This window comes from Salminus brasiliensis, chromosome 4 (genome assembly GCF_030463535.1).
Source record: "Salminus brasiliensis chromosome 4, fSalBra1.hap2, whole genome shotgun sequence".
NCBI classification, from domain to species: domain Eukaryota; kingdom Metazoa; phylum Chordata; class Actinopteri; order Characiformes; family Bryconidae; genus Salminus; species Salminus brasiliensis.
The window spans coordinates 21734303-21752789 of record NC_132881.1 but is presented as its reverse complement, the minus strand read 5'-3'; the positions used below and the strand labels follow the sequence as shown (position 1 = coordinate 21752789).

At 39.2% G+C, this 18487-nt stretch overlaps 1 protein-coding gene across 5 annotated transcripts in view; it reads right to left on the bottom strand.

Moving 5' to 3' along the window:
• csmd1a (CUB and Sushi multiple domains 1a) overlaps positions 1 to 18487 on the bottom strand; it is a 498833-nt gene that overhangs the window by 121748 nt on the left and 358598 nt on the right. For all 5 annotated transcript variants that reach the window (XM_072677610.1, XM_072677611.1, XM_072677613.1 and 2 more), the window contains exons 29-30: positions 17165 to 17352; positions 5598 to 5792 (exon numbers count right to left, since the gene is read on the bottom strand). In XM_072677610.1, the coding sequence (XP_072533711.1) occupies positions 5598 to 5792; positions 17165 to 17352 (383 nt within the window). The remainder of the gene's footprint in view (positions 1 to 5597; positions 5793 to 17164; positions 17353 to 18487) is intronic.

The window sequence follows — 18487 nt, the reverse complement described above, 5'->3', positions numbered from 1 at the left end:
TAAAGTAAAAGAGAAGTAAACTGAGAGACTAACCAACCATTAGCTTTCACCTGCAGCCAACTGTTTAATACGTAGGAACAGAAGACGTCTCCTATCATGCCACATCATCCACTCGGGTGGAAAACCAATGTAGTTTGATGTTCTCCCCTCTCAAGAGTCACAACCTACCAGTGGTTGTGTCACTGATGGACTTGTACTAAACAAAAGCCTAGGGGATAGTATGAGCATGAGCTTGTGTTTTGCGTACCAACGATTATCATCAACTCAGGCTTTGCTCATGCCACAAACGATTATGTGCAAGTTCCCTCAAGAATGATGCATCATGTACAGTATGACACAACAGCAACCATTTGCCCAGGAAGCGCACCTCACAAACAACACCCCGTGGATGAAAATGCGTCTCCTCCACAGTGACGCTATGTGCACGGAGGCCCAGGACGGCAAGGTGCCAAGCACTCCATCAGCGAGGACAAATGCACGAGCGCTGCTGGAGTGTACAAATGAAGCAGCGCCTTGGAAAAGCATCGACATCTCAGCACTGTCAAAAGAGGTCACGCAACCAGCGCCTGCTGGAATCCGCCCTCCTTGACCCTAAGATTGGGGTCAATGGCGTTCGCAATGCTAAATATATTAGCGCCGCGGCACCGTGTAGAGCAACATAACCCTGTTGTGTTCTCCAAACACGTCGAGTTTATGAGGTAAGGAAGAGTGCACAGCAGGGTAAGAGGAGGCCTGCTGTGAGGGTTAAGATATTGCCATTGATATACAGCGAGCCATTCAAAACACATTTGCAGGACATAAACATACAACACCAGTCAAAAGTATGAGCACACTAGCTGGAATCAGTCCTAACTTGGCAATGCTAACACTAAAAAGTGTGATTGCTCCGTTCTTTTACAGAAAAAGGTCAGGACAAACAAAACAGGCACTAGCCTTAGATCCCTCAAAAGAGCCACTCTCCAACTTAATAAGGGCCTCAAACCGATCTGCGTTCTGTTCAGTTCTAGTGTCAAAAGCATCCAGCATGTCTTTTTTTGAGGCTTGAAATGTACAATATTCCCATGTCCTTTTTTTATGAATGAATCTACACAAATCTACACATAGTCGCGCTCACATAAAAACCTCCAAAAGAGCAACTTCACAGGATACGCTAAAAACTTTCAAAATTTTCAATGGAAGTCAATGTGAAAAGATTTAATTCCAAGTCATACTAATTTCTATTGGTCTATTCGTCTTTTGATAGACGAGTTTGATATCATGTAAAAACAACTACCAGATTTAGATGACATCAAAAAGACATCAAAAACAGCAAAAATTTAGATACAACGTTTCGTTTCATACAACGTGACAGTGATGACGATACAACTGAATGTTTGTCGACGGGATAAGTTTCCAGCATAGATACAACATGCTATGAAAAGCTGCTGCAAGTTTAAATGAAGCTCAAACTTTAATTCAAGCTCAAACTTTTGACTGACAATGTATATTATGGCATATATTCATGACTGTAAACTCTAGGTACTGCACATAAGAGATACAAACATGGAAGAGACTGGGCCTGTGCAACAAAGGAGCTGTCATATCTTTGGATTATAGGGTGCTCCTGTTGTGTTTGTGTGTGTGTGTGGGTATTAGGCAGTAAAAGCAGTTGAGCTGGGGATTGATCTGGCATGCAGAAGACTGCTTGATACCAGCTCGGCTGTGCGACAGAAAGGGAAAGAAAAGGATTCAAGAGAAAGGGACAGAGTGTGTCAGAGAAAAGTATGGGGTAAGAACTGGGAACGGGGGGCGACCGAGGAGATAATGTCTGAGAGAGAGAGAGAGTGAGAGAGAGAGAGAGTCACTTGTGAGCGTCACTTGTCACCTCTCGAGCTGTCCCACCTGTCAATAAGGCACAAAAGAGCTCGGCCCTGGGCTTTTCAAGGCCGTCGTCTGGCTCCCCCTGTGCGAGCCAATAGAGGCAGCGTCTGAACTCGCTCACTAAAGCCAATGAATAACGCTATTGGCACGGAGAGAGAGGTGAACAATGCATGGAACAAAGGGCTAAATCAATTAACTCTCAGGACGGCAAAAACAAACGAAAACAAATACTGTCTTTGATAAGAAGGCTGCTGTGGGCTTCTCCGGATGACGGAGCACTTAATCAAATTAGCAAGAGTCGATGCGTCGCATCTGACTCCACGGAATGAAAGGACGCTAAAATTAAGGTGGATCAAAGAGCTAGAAACCCCAAAAAGTTGCACAAAGTAAACAGAAAAGTGAAGAAAGGGTCGACTGGTTTGGCACTGGTAATAATCTATATGTAATCAAAAAGCTCAAAAATCGCCTTCACCTTTATTAGAAACACCTGCTTTTTACTTCTAGACACTTCAGTCAGTTTCCAGCTATTTAGATGTTGGAATATTCTCTGGAGTGGTATGTTGATGCGTGTGGTGCTGAAAAGGGTGTCAGGTGCAGAGATATTGCTGGAGTTTCTACACACGTCACTGCTAGTGTCACTGCTAGGTTGAAAGTGGTTCACCATCCAAAAATAGCCAAAATAGCCAACAGAAGTGCTGTGGTCAGAAACTGACCATTGATAAACAACCAGAGCGTGGCTAACATGAACTGTGCATGGTAACAGATGCTCTACAGTCTGTCACTGTACATCGGCAAGGTGGAGCTACAGGCGGGGGTGTAAACAGGCTGGAATGGACTGGACCCCCATTCAGAACGAAAAAGTGAACATGGACCAGCGTTCTTGCACAGATTTTGAAAATCCAGGTAAGGTTATAGGGAAACCATGTATAATTTTAGTTTTCCTACTGTGTCTCGGTTAAAGGTACTCAGGTACACCTGAAGTTTAGCGGACAGTCCATTCAACTAATTAAAAATCACAGCGGTGCAGGGTCCGCCCACAGTTTGAGCTATGTGAGTTAGGAACAAAAAATCAGAGGCATAAACTTAAAGGTTTTTTTTACAAGATTAGTGTATTATGTTTGATTTTTGAGAGAAGGAGCACCATGCAACAGTCTGGGCAGGTAACAGGAATGGTGGAGGTTAAGTTGGGACTGCTTGTAAGATATACTATAAAGGCTAATCCAAAACCCCTGTTCGACCCAAAAAGGCCTTCAGGAAGATTTAGCAGACTCTGGACTGGTTGTTCACTGTTCTACTGTGTAGTAACACCTGCACAATGACCTTCATGGAAGAGTCTACAGATAAAAAACCTTTTCTTTGTCTTCACCACAACATTCAGTAGCAGACTTTTTTAAAGGAACTTTTAAACAACCCTGATGCATTCTAAAAAACAAATCTTATAGACTGAAAAAAAAAATCCTAAACACCTCAAAATCCACTATGAATTCCTGAAGAGGTGCAAACTGAGGGTTTTGCCATGACTCTTACAGTTCCCCAATCTAAACATCTTTTTGCCAAATGTGTGGCAAGACTTCAAAATAGCAGTGCAGCAAGACAGCCCAAGAACTTCACTGAACCAAAAGCCTGTTGCAAGGAAAAATAGGCAAAATCCCCCAAACTAGAATTGAAAGATTCAGAAGTACTGACCATGCAGAGTGCCCAAACATTTGCTTCAGGCTCTGTTCCTTTTTCATTTTGAAACTGTAAAAGATGATAATAAAGTAATCTTGCCTAAAATATTAAAGCAATGTGTCATCTTTAACTTAATGCTATTTGAAAATCAGGTCATTTTTTACTGGTTTAGCCTTTCACTTACAGAAATCACCACGGGTGACCAGAGAAAGGGGCCGACCCCTGGATAGCTACCGCTTAACCGCTCTGCATTTACTGACACGTTTTAAGTCCAGTAATTCAACTTGTGTAGTACACTGCTGGCCTGCACATGGAGACTGCTTAAATAAAGCTCCTGCTTGGTTTAATTGAACTTAATCTCCTCATCATTTACTGCAAAAGCTTTCACGACTATCATGTTTATACCAATCTGGCGGTCAATAAAGGCATCTGCTCGTTATTCACAGAGATAAAACACAGAACTCTCTGGTATGCTGTTCGAAGTGCAGAACACCAGGTTGTTGAAGTAAAAAGAGGTGCAAGTTTTCAAGTTTTAAACTTGAGTGCATCTGAGGATGTTGAGAAACGTCAGATTTGATAGCAGCAGCCATGGCAGTCTTCTTTAGCATAGTTTTGTTGAAGGCTGTTCGTAGCAAAGAAAACATTGTGACTCATCTATCACATAATTTTATAGCAAAGTATAGGTTCTGCATAACCTCATAACCAGCAACCATATATTTAAACATATTAAGACTAAACACATAAAACTGTAAACTTGTAAAATGCTTTTAATAGAAATGCAATTATCTTAAAAGGAAAGAGAGACACCCTGTGCCCTAATACCTGATATTTCCCCCCTTAAATGACTTTCCTATAATGATCTATCAGTCTCTGACATCAACTGGGAGGAAGTTTTCTCACTCCTCTATGCAGAATTTTTTCAGATGTATGACATTTCAGTTTTAGTTTTTCATCAGATGGTCTTACATTTTCCTCAATCACCCTCTGATACAATAAAGAATTCCTAGTGGATTCTATGTTGGAGAGCTTTCCAGGCCCAACTGCAGGAAAGCAGCCCCAAACAGTAACTTGTCCACTTTCATGCTTTACCGTTGCTACGGGTTCTTTTGTGCTCAACCAAAAATGTCCTCTGTTACTGTGTCCAGAAATGTAACTTTGGATTAATTTGTCCAAAGCACATTGTTTCAAATAAGACAGCTTCCTCTAAAATCCCCTTCAATGATGTGCTAATGTGCTGCACCTGATTCTAATTTTAGGTATTAGACATAGTAAAAATGTGTTTTCCTCACAGAAAAATTATATTTTTATTAATTACATTTTACAAATTATTTAAAATAACATATATTACCTCCATCTCCCAAAATTGTCCAAGTGAAGATCAAATGTGTTTAAATATATTAAAAAAGACAACGTTTTCATGGGGTATACGATTTTTTTCATGACTAAGTTAAATTTTAGAAAACTCTCAGTGATATTTAACAGTTTAAAGACTATTTTCTTCCTGAGTATATGTTCTTGCCCTTTAAAGAAATTCTGTATTTAACCCTCTGGGGTTTGCATATCTTCTTAAACTTGCATATAAGATACCACCCACGTTTTATACCCACCAACATGACCTAGAGCACTGTAAAACTCTGGTGCTTGAAATGGATTTACCAGAGTCTTCAGTAGTGGAATGTACAAATAAAGTAGTATATAAACAGCGAGAGGCAGAAGACGAGTTTCTGAATGTCTACTGGTCAGTTTCACACGAAACAATAGAAGGACACACAAAATCTCCACTTAAAGATGAGAGGCAGCTCACAGACACACAAATTCACCAGTTAGACATAGTGAGAGGAAGAAGAAGAGTTTCTTGAAACTGTCCGTTGGTCAGTTTCACACAAATCCAGCAATTACAGATAACAGGAAGATAATAGACACAAAGACACAATATAATAAAAGAAACATTGAGGACTGAATTTGACAAGCTGCCACATTTGTAAGTGTCCAGGGAGTGTACAATATTTGAATGTTGGGATGTTGCATTGGGTCAGTCCAGAAAACATAAATGACAGCACTCTTACCTTTACATGTAGGAAGGGCTTTATCCCAGACAGGTTTTCCATCAATGCCGATGATGCAGGTGAGCGTGGCCGGGCCCACAGTGGTGTAGCCCGAGTCACACTGGTACGTGACGGTGGATCCGAGTTTGTAGTCCATTCCTAGTCGCGTTCCATTCATGATGTTTCCGGGGTCGAAGCACGCTTCCCTTGGCTTTTCTGCAAGAGCAAGGAGAAGACCATACAACCAACTCAAATGAATCATTGCAGTAACGTAATCAGCTTTCAAAGAGCATTGGTGAGATCCATTAAGGGCACTTACAAGAAATAATCACCATCGCAGACTTTAAAGCACACCGCCCACCTACGCACTCCAGCTCGTCTGTGGCCGAGCAGTATGAGTGAAAAAAAGTTATGGCACTAATACCTGTAATTCAATTAAAGCCGGCTTTGATCCCGAATACCTCTAATCAGACGCTGCAGAGGCCCACAACAGTGCTACAGAGCCGGCGGTACTGTTAACTCACTAAAAGTTGTATTATACTGTGTATGAATGGCTGAGAGAATGCAGAAAGCGAGAGAGTCTGGAAGAGAGGGATGAAGAGGGGTGGAAAAAGAGACAGAGTTAATGATGGAGAGGATGGAGGATCATAGAATGAGGCAAAGTGGGGCAAACTAAGAAAGAGAAGTAGAGAAGAATACTAACATAGCACAAATGTAGAAAACGAAAGGAAAGATGTGAGAAGGAGAAATAAAAAAAGACAGAGAGCAAGACAGGAGGGAGGAAAGGACAGGACATTTCACAGAAAGATGAAAAATGAATAGAGGAAGGGAGAGAGACAAGGTTAGAGAGAGTCAGAAAGTAGCAAATGCAAAGGCAAGAATGAGGAAAAGGGGAGGAGATGGACAGACAAGAGAAATGGAGAAGAATGTTAAGGCCAAAGAAAGAGAAGAAAGAGAGCAAAGTGCAAATGAGAAAAATAGGCATCAGAGAGAGAGAGAGAGAGAGAGAGAGAGAGAGAGAGAGATCCATAGGGGGTGAGCAACAGGAAAAATAGCTTTAGGCCATTTGTGCATTAGAGAGGGTCTAGCTGGAGCAGACGAGGGAAGCTGGTAGAGGGCAGCAGCAGGCCGGCCGCTGGGAGACGGACGGCTGGAGAAAGCTGAGGAGGTGGCGCTGGTAAAGGCTGCCAAACGGGATGACAGCTAACAGCCTACTTCTCCCTCTGCCCCTGCTCCAGGGACCACCTAAAGTGGGAGGAGGTGAGGAGGGAGTGTCTATCGCTCAGATTTCTCCTGCGCAACACTGTCAGCTCCATTTCTCCAGTAAGGGACGAATTAGGAGCGCATGTGGACTGCCCAGTTTTAAATTCTCACAGATAACTTGTGTAAATTTGGCTTTTCCCCAAGGCATGAGATGAATCACTTAACACCAAAAATGCCACTCAAATCTGTAACGAAACCAATTGAGCAAGATCAGTTTAAAGGAATATTCTAATGAAAAACCCTGTTTTTTGACATTAATAACAACTTGGGGTGTCATATGTGCTTGGTGTGATATGTAGTATGAAATAAATCATGAAAAAAAAAAATCCTGAGTTATAAGTTAAAATATGTGTGACATCACATATTTGATGTTCCATGGCATGTAAAAATCATGTAGGAAAGTTGCAGAATACACTGTATGAATGATATGGACTTTATGGAATATATAGTGTACAAGGTCATTGCTCCCACATTGGCCGAACATCCCCATCCCCAAAGACAAATGAAGTAAATATACAGATTTCTCTTGCTTTTCTTATTACAGTGTGGCATGACTATTCATAGATATTGTAACACTCAGGTTAAATCTAGTCTATCTTGTGTGGTTCAGCCTTGCTTTATACTGTATAGAGACAAACCCTACTTAATCCTTCAGACATTGTGAGATAATTATTTCTCCTAATGTTAACCATTATGTTGCACTAATTCTGAGGCTACTTTGTTCTGTTGGAATGCTACCCAATATTAGAATTATTCTTATTTGAATTATAATGATTCCAGATATGTTAATTACATTAATTTGCTCCTACTTCTTACATTAGGTATTTTGTAATACATAAAGGTATTTTACACTTTTCCCAGTTTTATTCAATGTCCATATGCGTTCCTTTACACATTCTTTGAGCCTGAAGTGATTCCTCTATGGCACTGCTGAATTTTTGTTCGGAACATTAACACATTATCAGGGTTCTGTAATTAGTAGGCACTCTTCTTTTTGCCTCTCCCCACCCCCAAAGAACACATGCAGCTCGGATGGCACCATTTTGATATTCACGTTTTTCGCCCAATAACTCTGCAAATGATTGTGCCTATTGGTGTGTGATGAACAATGACGGAACTGAGATTGACTTTTGTAGAAAAAGAGAAAAAAAACACTGGCTAAGTGAGAATATGAATTAAAAGTGGCGTAAAAAGAAACAGTGTGAGGAGAGGAAGCTACACTGTTTGCCACTGAAAAATGTCACATCCCATCTGCAGCATTATGGCTAAGAGAGCATTAGACTCCGTCTTGGGAATGATGAGTTATTTAGCAGTGGCTATCCTTCACCTTTAAGGAGGGTAGGCAAATGGACTGAGGCATTGCTTTCTTTATGGCCGGTGTGTGAGGAGTAATGGGTTAGCAGGGAGTGTTGGAATCAATAGTGTTGCGCCTCTTTGAGTGCAGGGGAGCCGAATCAAAGGCAAAAGCCTTGGGTTTAGAACAAGCAAGACAATGTAGCTGACACTACTGGCCAAGCATAGGCAATGTGTGACATTAACCATTTAATACCTCCTTTCAATCTGATTCCTTTTCATAAAGAGTTTTTTTATTACTTAACATGATCTCAATGTTCTTATTTATATATATCAGAATCCGAAATACTTTAATTAATTCCTTTAAATATTTTATCCCAGAAGGGAAATTGCAGAAATATGTTTTTTTTTTTAATAGTTTTCTTTTAACTGTTACCATAATGAAAGTGTATCCAACAATAAAGCCAGCTCCTTCATGGTACTCCTTACTGCTACAGATAAAAACCTGCAAAAATGTGTCCTCCACATTTGACCCATCTGTGGTAGGGAACACACATATACACACACACACACACACACACACACACACACACACACACAGTACTACCCCCACCCCCCCCCCCCCGAGCAGTGGGCAGCCAACTCCAGCACCCAGGGAGCAGAGAGGGTTGAGGGCTTGCTCAAGGGCCCAACAGTGGTGGGAGTCACTGCAACCGTGCCCATTCAGTGTGAATGCCACGAACATAAACCCGCTAAAGAACATTTTTGCGTTTCACTGTACAAATAGATTCACCAGGAATGCTGAGCTTCCTTTCACAGAAGAGAAGTGAATATATTGCTGCAATTTACAAACAACTGGAATCCAGGCACCAAAACGCGTGGGAGCTCACAAAGTGGTGCAGTCACGCTCTGAAAATAGGCCCACTGCAGTTGCGAATTTTGCAACATGCTAAGGTCAAATAAAAGGGAAAGCCAACAAACCTGGATAGGTCTACTAGATTTGCCTGAAAGCAGTGGAAAACACTCTTAAGAGCATTTACTCGACTGTTCTCTCAAGCTTATCCTATAAACGGTGTGATTTGCCTCAGTTAGCTGAACGTTACTAGCTGCACATCACTGAGCATGGACCATTGGTTCTTCAGTCATTTGGATGGATTGCCCTTGAGTCCAGCCGCCTTTAACTTAAGCAGATAATCATTTGTTTTACTTCTGGTTTAGCTATTTTCCCTAATAAAATCCGTGTTGCAGAATGTTTTGCCACTCAGACTTACTAAAGAGTCGTGTTCCAATTAAAACGTGATGTCAATACATACCCTCTACACATTTTACTATCAAACATTAGCTTTACTCCTGGCCAACTACACTGGTGGTATGATTGTAATGAGCGGGACAAAGTCAAAGTCTATAAAGTATTATTAACATTAGGAGTATCTGAAAGCTGAGTAATGTCTTCTTTGGTAGAAGATTGTAATAACACTTTCAGCCCATCGATGGGCCATAGGCTGTTTAGGGTTAAACCTGTGACGCTGAACTCTTTTGCTGCTTACACAAACTGAAATTCAGCAGTTCTCATTTTCCGTTACATCTTGTATCTACCAGAGGCACATCATATCTGTTAAATATAATTTATTTACTCCAATCTTGGATACACAAAGTGCATTATTTAAATCATGACATTATTGACTTCTGTTGAAAATTCCTGTATTTGTTAAAATCGCAGTATCGTGCATCCCTAAACTGATTTACTTTGGTAGCAAAATGTTTTAAACTGAAGATTTGTTTTTAAGATCTTATATTACTGATTATAATTATGTAATATATTATGATTGATCATTCAGTTCCTAGTTTCTAAAATAAATGACTGCAGTGAAATCACTTCATATTTAATGTGATGTGTGTGTGTGTTTAGTGGTACTTTAGTTGTTGACTACTGATGTGATAGCCATTTTGTAGTGTTGTGAATGGGTTATGATCTTGTTTTTGGTAATATGCATGCATAAGCTTACTTCTTTTGGTTTTGAACATGTCTGGAGAAAAAACACTAGAACCCAGCTGTTGTGTTGAGTTCTCATGTTCCACTGTGAAACAGTTCATAACTGCAGAATAGAACCCGTTTTGCAATCTTCTGCAAACACTCCAGATTGCTGTAAGCTGTAAATAATGTTTGTTAATGATGCAGAGAGGATGCCAGAGGGCGCTTTGCTCGAACAGTAAAATCAAAGGCTTGGAATGTGAACTGGCTTAAAATAGATGATACCAGAGAGGAGCCTGTAGAGAGGAGAATTACCACTTGAGAATGTCTTCTGGGTTTGTCAGACACCAGAGGGCACTCCCGAGTGAGTCCAAAATGAATTAATATATAAAAATAGTATTATAGTATAATAGAACACTGAATTGTATTTCAGTGTTCTATTGGTGGTTTGGATCTGTAGCCCACTTGCTGAGCTAGCCTTTGCTTAACTAGCTCAGCTACAGCTCCACAGATTATCGGACAGCACAGTGCAGCTGCTCAGATACCGATACCAATCATCAACCAATAGTGTTAATGATAAAAACTCATGTCTGAGAGAGTGAAGTTGAGTGCCTGGTGTTGGAAGGAACAGAAAGGTGAAGAAAGATGTTTTGTTCCCTCATCCAGTGGCTCTTATAAATACACTTGGGGGAATCTTATTTTGCCATTTGCACTACCGTGGTCTGTGTATTCAGCAGCAACAACTATATGCATCGGAAAATGTGCAGAATAGTGATAAAGATTTATTCATGCAGTCATATAGTATTTTCACACGTCGCCCATAAAAGCTAACAAAATCAATATGTTAATGAACCAATGTATATTAATGACCAACACTCAGCAACTGTTTGGTGCTAAAATGGTCATGCTGCACAAAAGAAAAACTAAAATCTCAGAGATCTCAGAAAAGACACAGTAGTCCTTAGCACAGAGACGATAACACTGGAAAAATAATGGAATAGAAAAGTGGTGGAAAGATGGTATAAAATACCACGAAAATAATCCAGACACACAGGGACTCACCCAAATTGCATGAATTTGCTGAGTTGTGCTTCTAATTATGAATGTGATGACAAAGCAGCAAAACTGTATCTCTCCACAATATACAGCAGTACTTTAATCTGATTAGCTGAGCCATGTTCACATTGTATAATAATTAATATTGAAATCTGTATTAAATCACTCTGAAATCCTCCTTAAGCAAATCAAGCAAGTCTCAACAGCAGTTGAGATGTCTGCCATGATGTTCAATTCCAATGTATCAGAACATATGTACATGTATATGTGTGTGCATTCATTATTTGTACTTGTACTTTGAATAACTAGTACATTGAACATTGTAATAAGAATTCAATTCATATTACGAATCACTAAGGACACATGAAGTGAATATACATGCATATTTGCATTTTTTCTATAAAGGCACATCATGCAAATGGTGAAACAGTTAACAACACATGTTTATGAATGAGTACCACTTGTTCATGACGCCATGGTGCAGCTTTTATGAATCTGGCTTAATAACATTTAATGCAACGTTAACAAATAAAAAAAAGCCTTCTTCATAGTTTTGATACAAACATGACAGACTAATCATTTACAATCCGCAAAAAAACCCAACAAATTCCGTCATGGTTTTGCAGGTGTACACTAATTTGTGAAAGCTTGTTGTACTCAAAAGATCCGGCTCTGCCCAAGAGAAAAGAAGGACACATGTTTAAATCTGTCACAAGATGCAGCACATGCATATTTGCATTTTTTCTATGTGCATTCTATGGATTTAGCAGTGCTGTGTTTTCCACCACTACATAACAGTCAACACAGGATGTTGTCTGGGGCCAGATTCTGTATGAGAGATGTGTTTTCTGTCTGAGAGATGTTTTTGTTCAGAGAGCCATTTTTAGATCAGTAAGCTCATTATTGTTCTTTAAATTGTGAATAATGATACAGTGTGATTGACCTTTGAAGCTTACTTCTGTTCATTTGCTATTTTCCACAGCAGCAGTTCATGACACAATGTTCATGTTCATTACGTCATATTAATAAAAAAAAACAGCACTGTGAAGTCTGTGAATGAATGTGAATTAATGGCAAACAGTACATTTAATGTTAGTAATAGCTACGTTTTTATGTCAGGTCCGAGTGGCTACCACAGCCTTATTAAACTGGTTGTGTCAGAATATGTAAGCCTTAAATGTAAGTCAGAAAATGTAAGCTTTACTAAACTGGGTGTGTCAGAGTATGTAAAATATTACAGTGTTATAATAGAAATTAAAAGATACTGGATCAGTTCCTGGACTTTTTTGATGACACTTGAATTGCATTGCTTTGCATCCAAATATCCTTTCAGCTCCTGTGTCCTTTAAGGATTATGAAAGGGAACTGGGAGTGCTGCTTAGGCCAAGAGTGTGATTGAACCCAGAGGCCCTGAAAAAAGTCTCGTTTCAGAAGCTATGCAGCTCTGGATATTTCGCTTGAAAAGCAGCAATGTGCCTAGAAATAAAACACAGTAGCTTTTGTGGTACAGGCACTGAAAAATAAAAGAAGTCCTTCTTCTATACATTTTACATTTCTAAATAACCACAGTCATTATGAAAGGTGGGCAGACCATCCGAATTAAAAAGCCACATTACATGTTTTTAAGGGGGTGGATGTGCTGTCTGTGTTGAATTGCTTTGGCATTTCATAACTACATCCTTTAAAGAAAAGAGAAACATACTTTCACCCCGGAGGAAAATTACTAGGTATTCAAGCAGAAAGGTTAATAATATTGCAAAATACATACACAATATATGACTTAATATGCTGCACACACATTACTGGGAAAACACTTAACAGTCCAAACTAATGACAGAATGGCTGTTACTCTGGCAAACACTTAAAATGCTATTAAACAGACGCGTGGCTCTAACATGATGCAAATCGCGTGACGGCGTTGGAAAATTCCACATATCACTTTATGGAATGTCAGTAATGGCATCTTAAGTATATAAAGCGTAATGAGGCGTGGGCTTTGTAAAGACTCCTCTGACCTCTATGAGCATTTCTTTCCCCTTGCATTTTCTCTTTCCTAATGATCACAAAGCTGAATGGAAGAGACAGCTGCAATGGCTGAAGCATCACCTACTTCCACAGACGTAATGCAAGGATATGGGACCTTGAAGAGCATACAGCTACACTTCAGTAAACAACCAGTACCAGTAAACAATCTGCTAATTAAACAAAAAGGAGGGCCTGCGTTCTGAACATGTGTTATGTCACCATGGGACAGGGAGATCACAAATACACAAATACGCGAAGGCTTCAAGCTACGCAATGCAAAAATTTTTTCCCACGCTGTTTATGATGAACCACTGACCACTGCAGCAAGAGATGTCATAGTCACTGTCAATCCTGGCCAAGCTGTTGTATCGCAGAGCACTCTTCCTGTCGATCGCCATGATAGACCAACAGTTCAAGCAATTTCTAGCATCACTGCTTTATTACAATAAGACGAGTAAAGCAAAACACACTCCAATAGTGTCAACATGCTCCATTTAGTCTGTGGGACGTGTAGCAGACCTCTAGCTCGCAAAACATTGGTTGGGTGTTGTCATTTGCTTTCTGGTTCATTATGCAATATCATACTATAATACATTTAATTCTCGTGATGTAATTGGCTGACAGGCATTGTATGAGTGCCAGTCTACAAGGGGAGAATTCAGAAATTATGTCACAATAGCAATGAACTGACTTCTGGGTGGATAACACAGCTAGCAGTGATAAGATTTTGTCCCAATTTTTATAGTAATTCAAGAGTTATTTTCTCAAGATACTGTAAGAACAACCTCTGAATATTCACATTTTGAAAGTCGGTGCACTGCTGTAATGGTGGCCCACTTTATCTATTAGATCTCCATAGCCCATGTTTACTATACTTATTGCTTACTGTACTTCATTAATTGCATTAATGAGTAATGAGTACCTCATTTTGTTACCTTTCACTTTCGTGAAGAATCATGTCTGTAATAAAGATGTGAGAGTGTAGATGTGTGCGTGTAGAAGCTTTATATTGGAAAAGAACCTTTACATCAAGTGTAAAGATACTCCTGTATAGATATTCATACTCCTGTATCTATATAAAAGACATGTTTCTTTTTGGAACCAAAAGTGGAAAAACATAGCATTTGTAGCATGATTATGTTTGAGAGTGTACAGCAGCTCTGATGCTTTTGTAGGATGGAAATGGAGAGAAATGGCAATCTAATCCATTCTGTTCTGGAATATATTTGGCATTACATTGCTAAGTAATTCTACACATTGTAATTGATACACTGCAATTCTTTCAACATTTCATCCAATCAGATTGTGTGTACTAAGTAAATTGGGTGTTTTTATCATTATTTATCAATTAATTTTAAGTCAAATCATTAGCTGATGATTAAGCTCTTCCCAAAGGCATGAATTACTATGACTACTAATGTAACCAGGAAAGAATAGCAGTTCACTTGGCTTGGTTTTCTGTTGTCATAAGAGTAGCATTAGTGTTTTTGACCAAACTTCGAATACCTCACTACCTTAGAACAGTGCTTCTTAGAGCCAGTCCTGTAAGCCCAGTGGCCTGTAGAATTTCAAGTATTCCCTGCCTCGATACACCTCATCCAACTCTCTAACGGCTTATGAGTTGGATCAGGTGTGCTGGGGCTGGGAATACTTAAACCGGTGCCCCCAGGGCTGACTTAAGAAGCCCTGGATGGAGTAGAGGTCTGTATGAATGCACAAGTGAAAAACTTCTACTGTGAGCTACACTAAAAGAAAATGTGACGGTCATTTTTTTTATGAATAAAGTATAATAAATCAACAGTTTTTACTTTTTTGCTTACTTTTCTCCATAATTATATTTTATCCATGTGTAAATAGTGCATTCTTCTGAAAGAAGTCAATTCAGTGCAATTGAATTGGGAGCTACTGTGTAATCAAAGTCAGATGCATTGAATGCACAAATATAAATGGCAATAAAGTTTCATTCTAAATCCACCCTACAACACACTTCCCAAAAAGAACCAAAAAAGGATAATTTAGAATGACACCACAGAAGAATCACTTTTGGTTTTCACGTGGTAAAACTTTTACATGACTTTAGTTTCTTGGAATTCCTATGAATTTCACTTGCATCACATAATATCAAGCCTCTTGAGCTTGTTCTAGGTCATCAGGTCAGTGTGTCAGGTCAACTGTATATCAAGTATATTAAGTCAACTGTCTATCAAAACCTGACACACCACAGGGAATAAATAAATAAAACAGATAAGGAAATGCTTATTCTGGAATAAATGTTGCTTATTTACAGCTAACTAATAAGCTAATGTTAATGTACTGTATGAATGGAATGTTTCCGGGATCATTTTTGCTTGTTAGCTGGTAACTAATTAGCTCCTAGTATTAGGAGTGTTGCTGTGACGGGTTAATTGCATTCCACAATAAGAATGTTACTGAGGTCAGGATGTTGAATGATAACCACCCCACCTCATCCCCAACTCATCCCAAAAGTATTGGATTGAGCATCATCATTCTAGACAACACCATTCTCTACCAACTAGATCATTTTTACATGCCACTGTCTAAACAGAATTGGTGTTATTAACTGCCAATAACTTTGCTGGTTTGCTAACTCATTCAGCTTGTGTGAAGCAAGTTGCACCCACTGCTGACACAGATGTGCATGCATATAGCTTTTCTAATCCCTGTAGAGAAGTACTGGTAATAAAATAAGCCCCCCCCACACACACACACACAACTGAGCGTTTGAGCTGTTGAGTAGTGGAATGGTGTTCTCTAGAACGATGATGCTCAATCCAATACTTTTGGGATGAGTTGGGGATGAGGTGGGGTGGTGATCATCCAACATCCTGACCTCACTAACATTCTTATTGTGGAATGCAGTTAAACCGTCACAGCAACACTCCTAATACTGGAGCAGAATGAGTAAATAAAAATGTACATTTTAAGCATTCTTAGAAAATAATACAGTTACCCAAGTAGTTTCCATACCTGGTGAGACATCACTAATTTATGAAGCTAGAATTTCCACTCTTATCCTACAGTTACTGCATTACTGCACCATCATTCATTTCACACATGTGTACACTGCTGTGGTCACACAATAGTTATTGTATTATATTGTATATATATATTATATATATTATATTATATATTGTTGCATACTGCTATTCTGTAAATAACCCTGTAAAGCACACTGTATAGAAATGACCTCATATAGTCTATGTATACTATGTATACTACTGTTCTCTGTATATTTTGTACTGTCTGTAAATTATATGTGGAGTAGCTGTATATTGTTAAAACTAGAAAGACACTAACAGCCGGAAACAAATTCCTTGTGTGTGTGAACATATTCGGCCAATAAATCTAAATTCTGATTCGGATTCTAAATAAATGGAACAAACAAATGTGGCATGGCACGATGCATATGTAAGAAATGTAACAACATTGAACTTACAAATGAATACTACTGAATAAATAAAGGCTCATTTGTATGTGTATCTAAGAGATGCTCGTATCTTATGTGTGACTGAGTTTGGACTGCAGGAAATAGCACGGAGAGGCAGAGTAGCAAACTTTTCACATTTGTAATCCCAGAGACAGCAGCACATGCTGTGGCCAATAAGGGGGCATACATGACAGAGAGTCTGCAGCTCTAGAATGAACAGCAAATAACACAATATTCACTGACAAGGCAGCATGCAACAAGGGTTAACAGCTAAATGCTAAACACAGCTACCCCTGTGTGAAAGTGAAACTAACTAAAGTACACAGCTAAGAAGGATCACAAGTGCATTAATAACATTAAGTGTGCTGGACAGTACATATATGAGAGTTGCTTATCATTCATTTGTATTAAGGCAGTATTGTTGTGACCTGCATTAAGGGTCCTTTCAATGGCTTCACGCCAAATCCCTCTTTTTGGCATCTTTTTTTTCAGAGCACTGGGACGCTTGATGGGAAGGAGGCAGAAACTTGCCTTTGTATTCGATGGCAAATCCAGACATGCCGAGGGAGGCGTCACTGCGAAAGGCGAGGAACAGGCTGTTGCCGCTGCTTTCAATGCGCTCGGGTGCCTGGTTGCCCTGCAGGCTGGTGATCAGCCGCCCATTGGAGTCCTCACCCTCGTAGATGTGCAAGAAGTCATAGCTGGGCTCCATGTTAAAACTGTGCAAACAGAAAATTGAAGCTGAGGCCTGACTGATGAAGGAACCTTCAGACGTTTGTCATTAAGAGGCAGCCGTCATGCTTTTCCTTGGCCTTTTTCCACCACAAATATTCCATCAACATCAAGATAAAGAGGTCTCAAAAGAAGTTGGAGGAGAAAGAAGGATGCAGCTGACTCGTCAAACTTATTTTGTTTAGGAGACAGATAAGCTGCCTCGTTTCTCATTATTAGGGATGGGGAGAGATAAATCCGCAACGTGCAAGGCAGATTATTCCCATACACCTCCACTAAGGCCACATTCTTACAAGAACAGCTCATTAGATGATGAATACTGCTACTGATCATGATATGAACAATGACAGCATATAAATATAGATTAAATGCCTATGACAAGAAATACATCATATCACTGCTACACCTCAAAACACAGGTTTTAAATAATCAGTAAGCCTAAAACTTGAAAAAAAAAATCATTATTAAATCCAGAATGATGAATGGAGCTGCAGATGATTATAAAATGACTGAGAATATTGTCATTTCAGCATTACAGTTCATCAGGACTGTAACCCATCAAGAATAAAGTTATAATCCAAAGAGTTTATTATTCAGAATTCCTAAATTGTTAACATCATTCTTCTTCATCACTGTTCCCAAGATAGTAAAAAGAAATGAGTTGGGCAATTGGGGATGAGGTGGGTGGTGAGCATCTAACAACCTGACGTCACTAAGGCTCTTGCCGCTGTATGCAATCAAATTTTAGCAGAAAGCCTGGACAGTTACTCTAACAAAAGCAGGGTATTTATATATATATATATATATATATATATATATATATATATATATATATATATATATATATTGAGCAGGAGTCCCAATACTTTTGTCCATGTAGTATAAGTAGACATCAGTAAGATTTGTACTTTCTTGATTATAAAATCATACTTTTATAAGTATATTGGAATCTACTTTAACTCAATTATATTGAAGTCTTAAAAGTCGTATCAGTCTTGGCACTCCCTGCTGAAAGTGCACATTTTGTTGATTTTCTATGTGTACAACTGTGAACAAATCCTCCACATGAAACACGTCTACATATACAATCATTTACTTTTTGCACGTTTCTTTATTTAATAT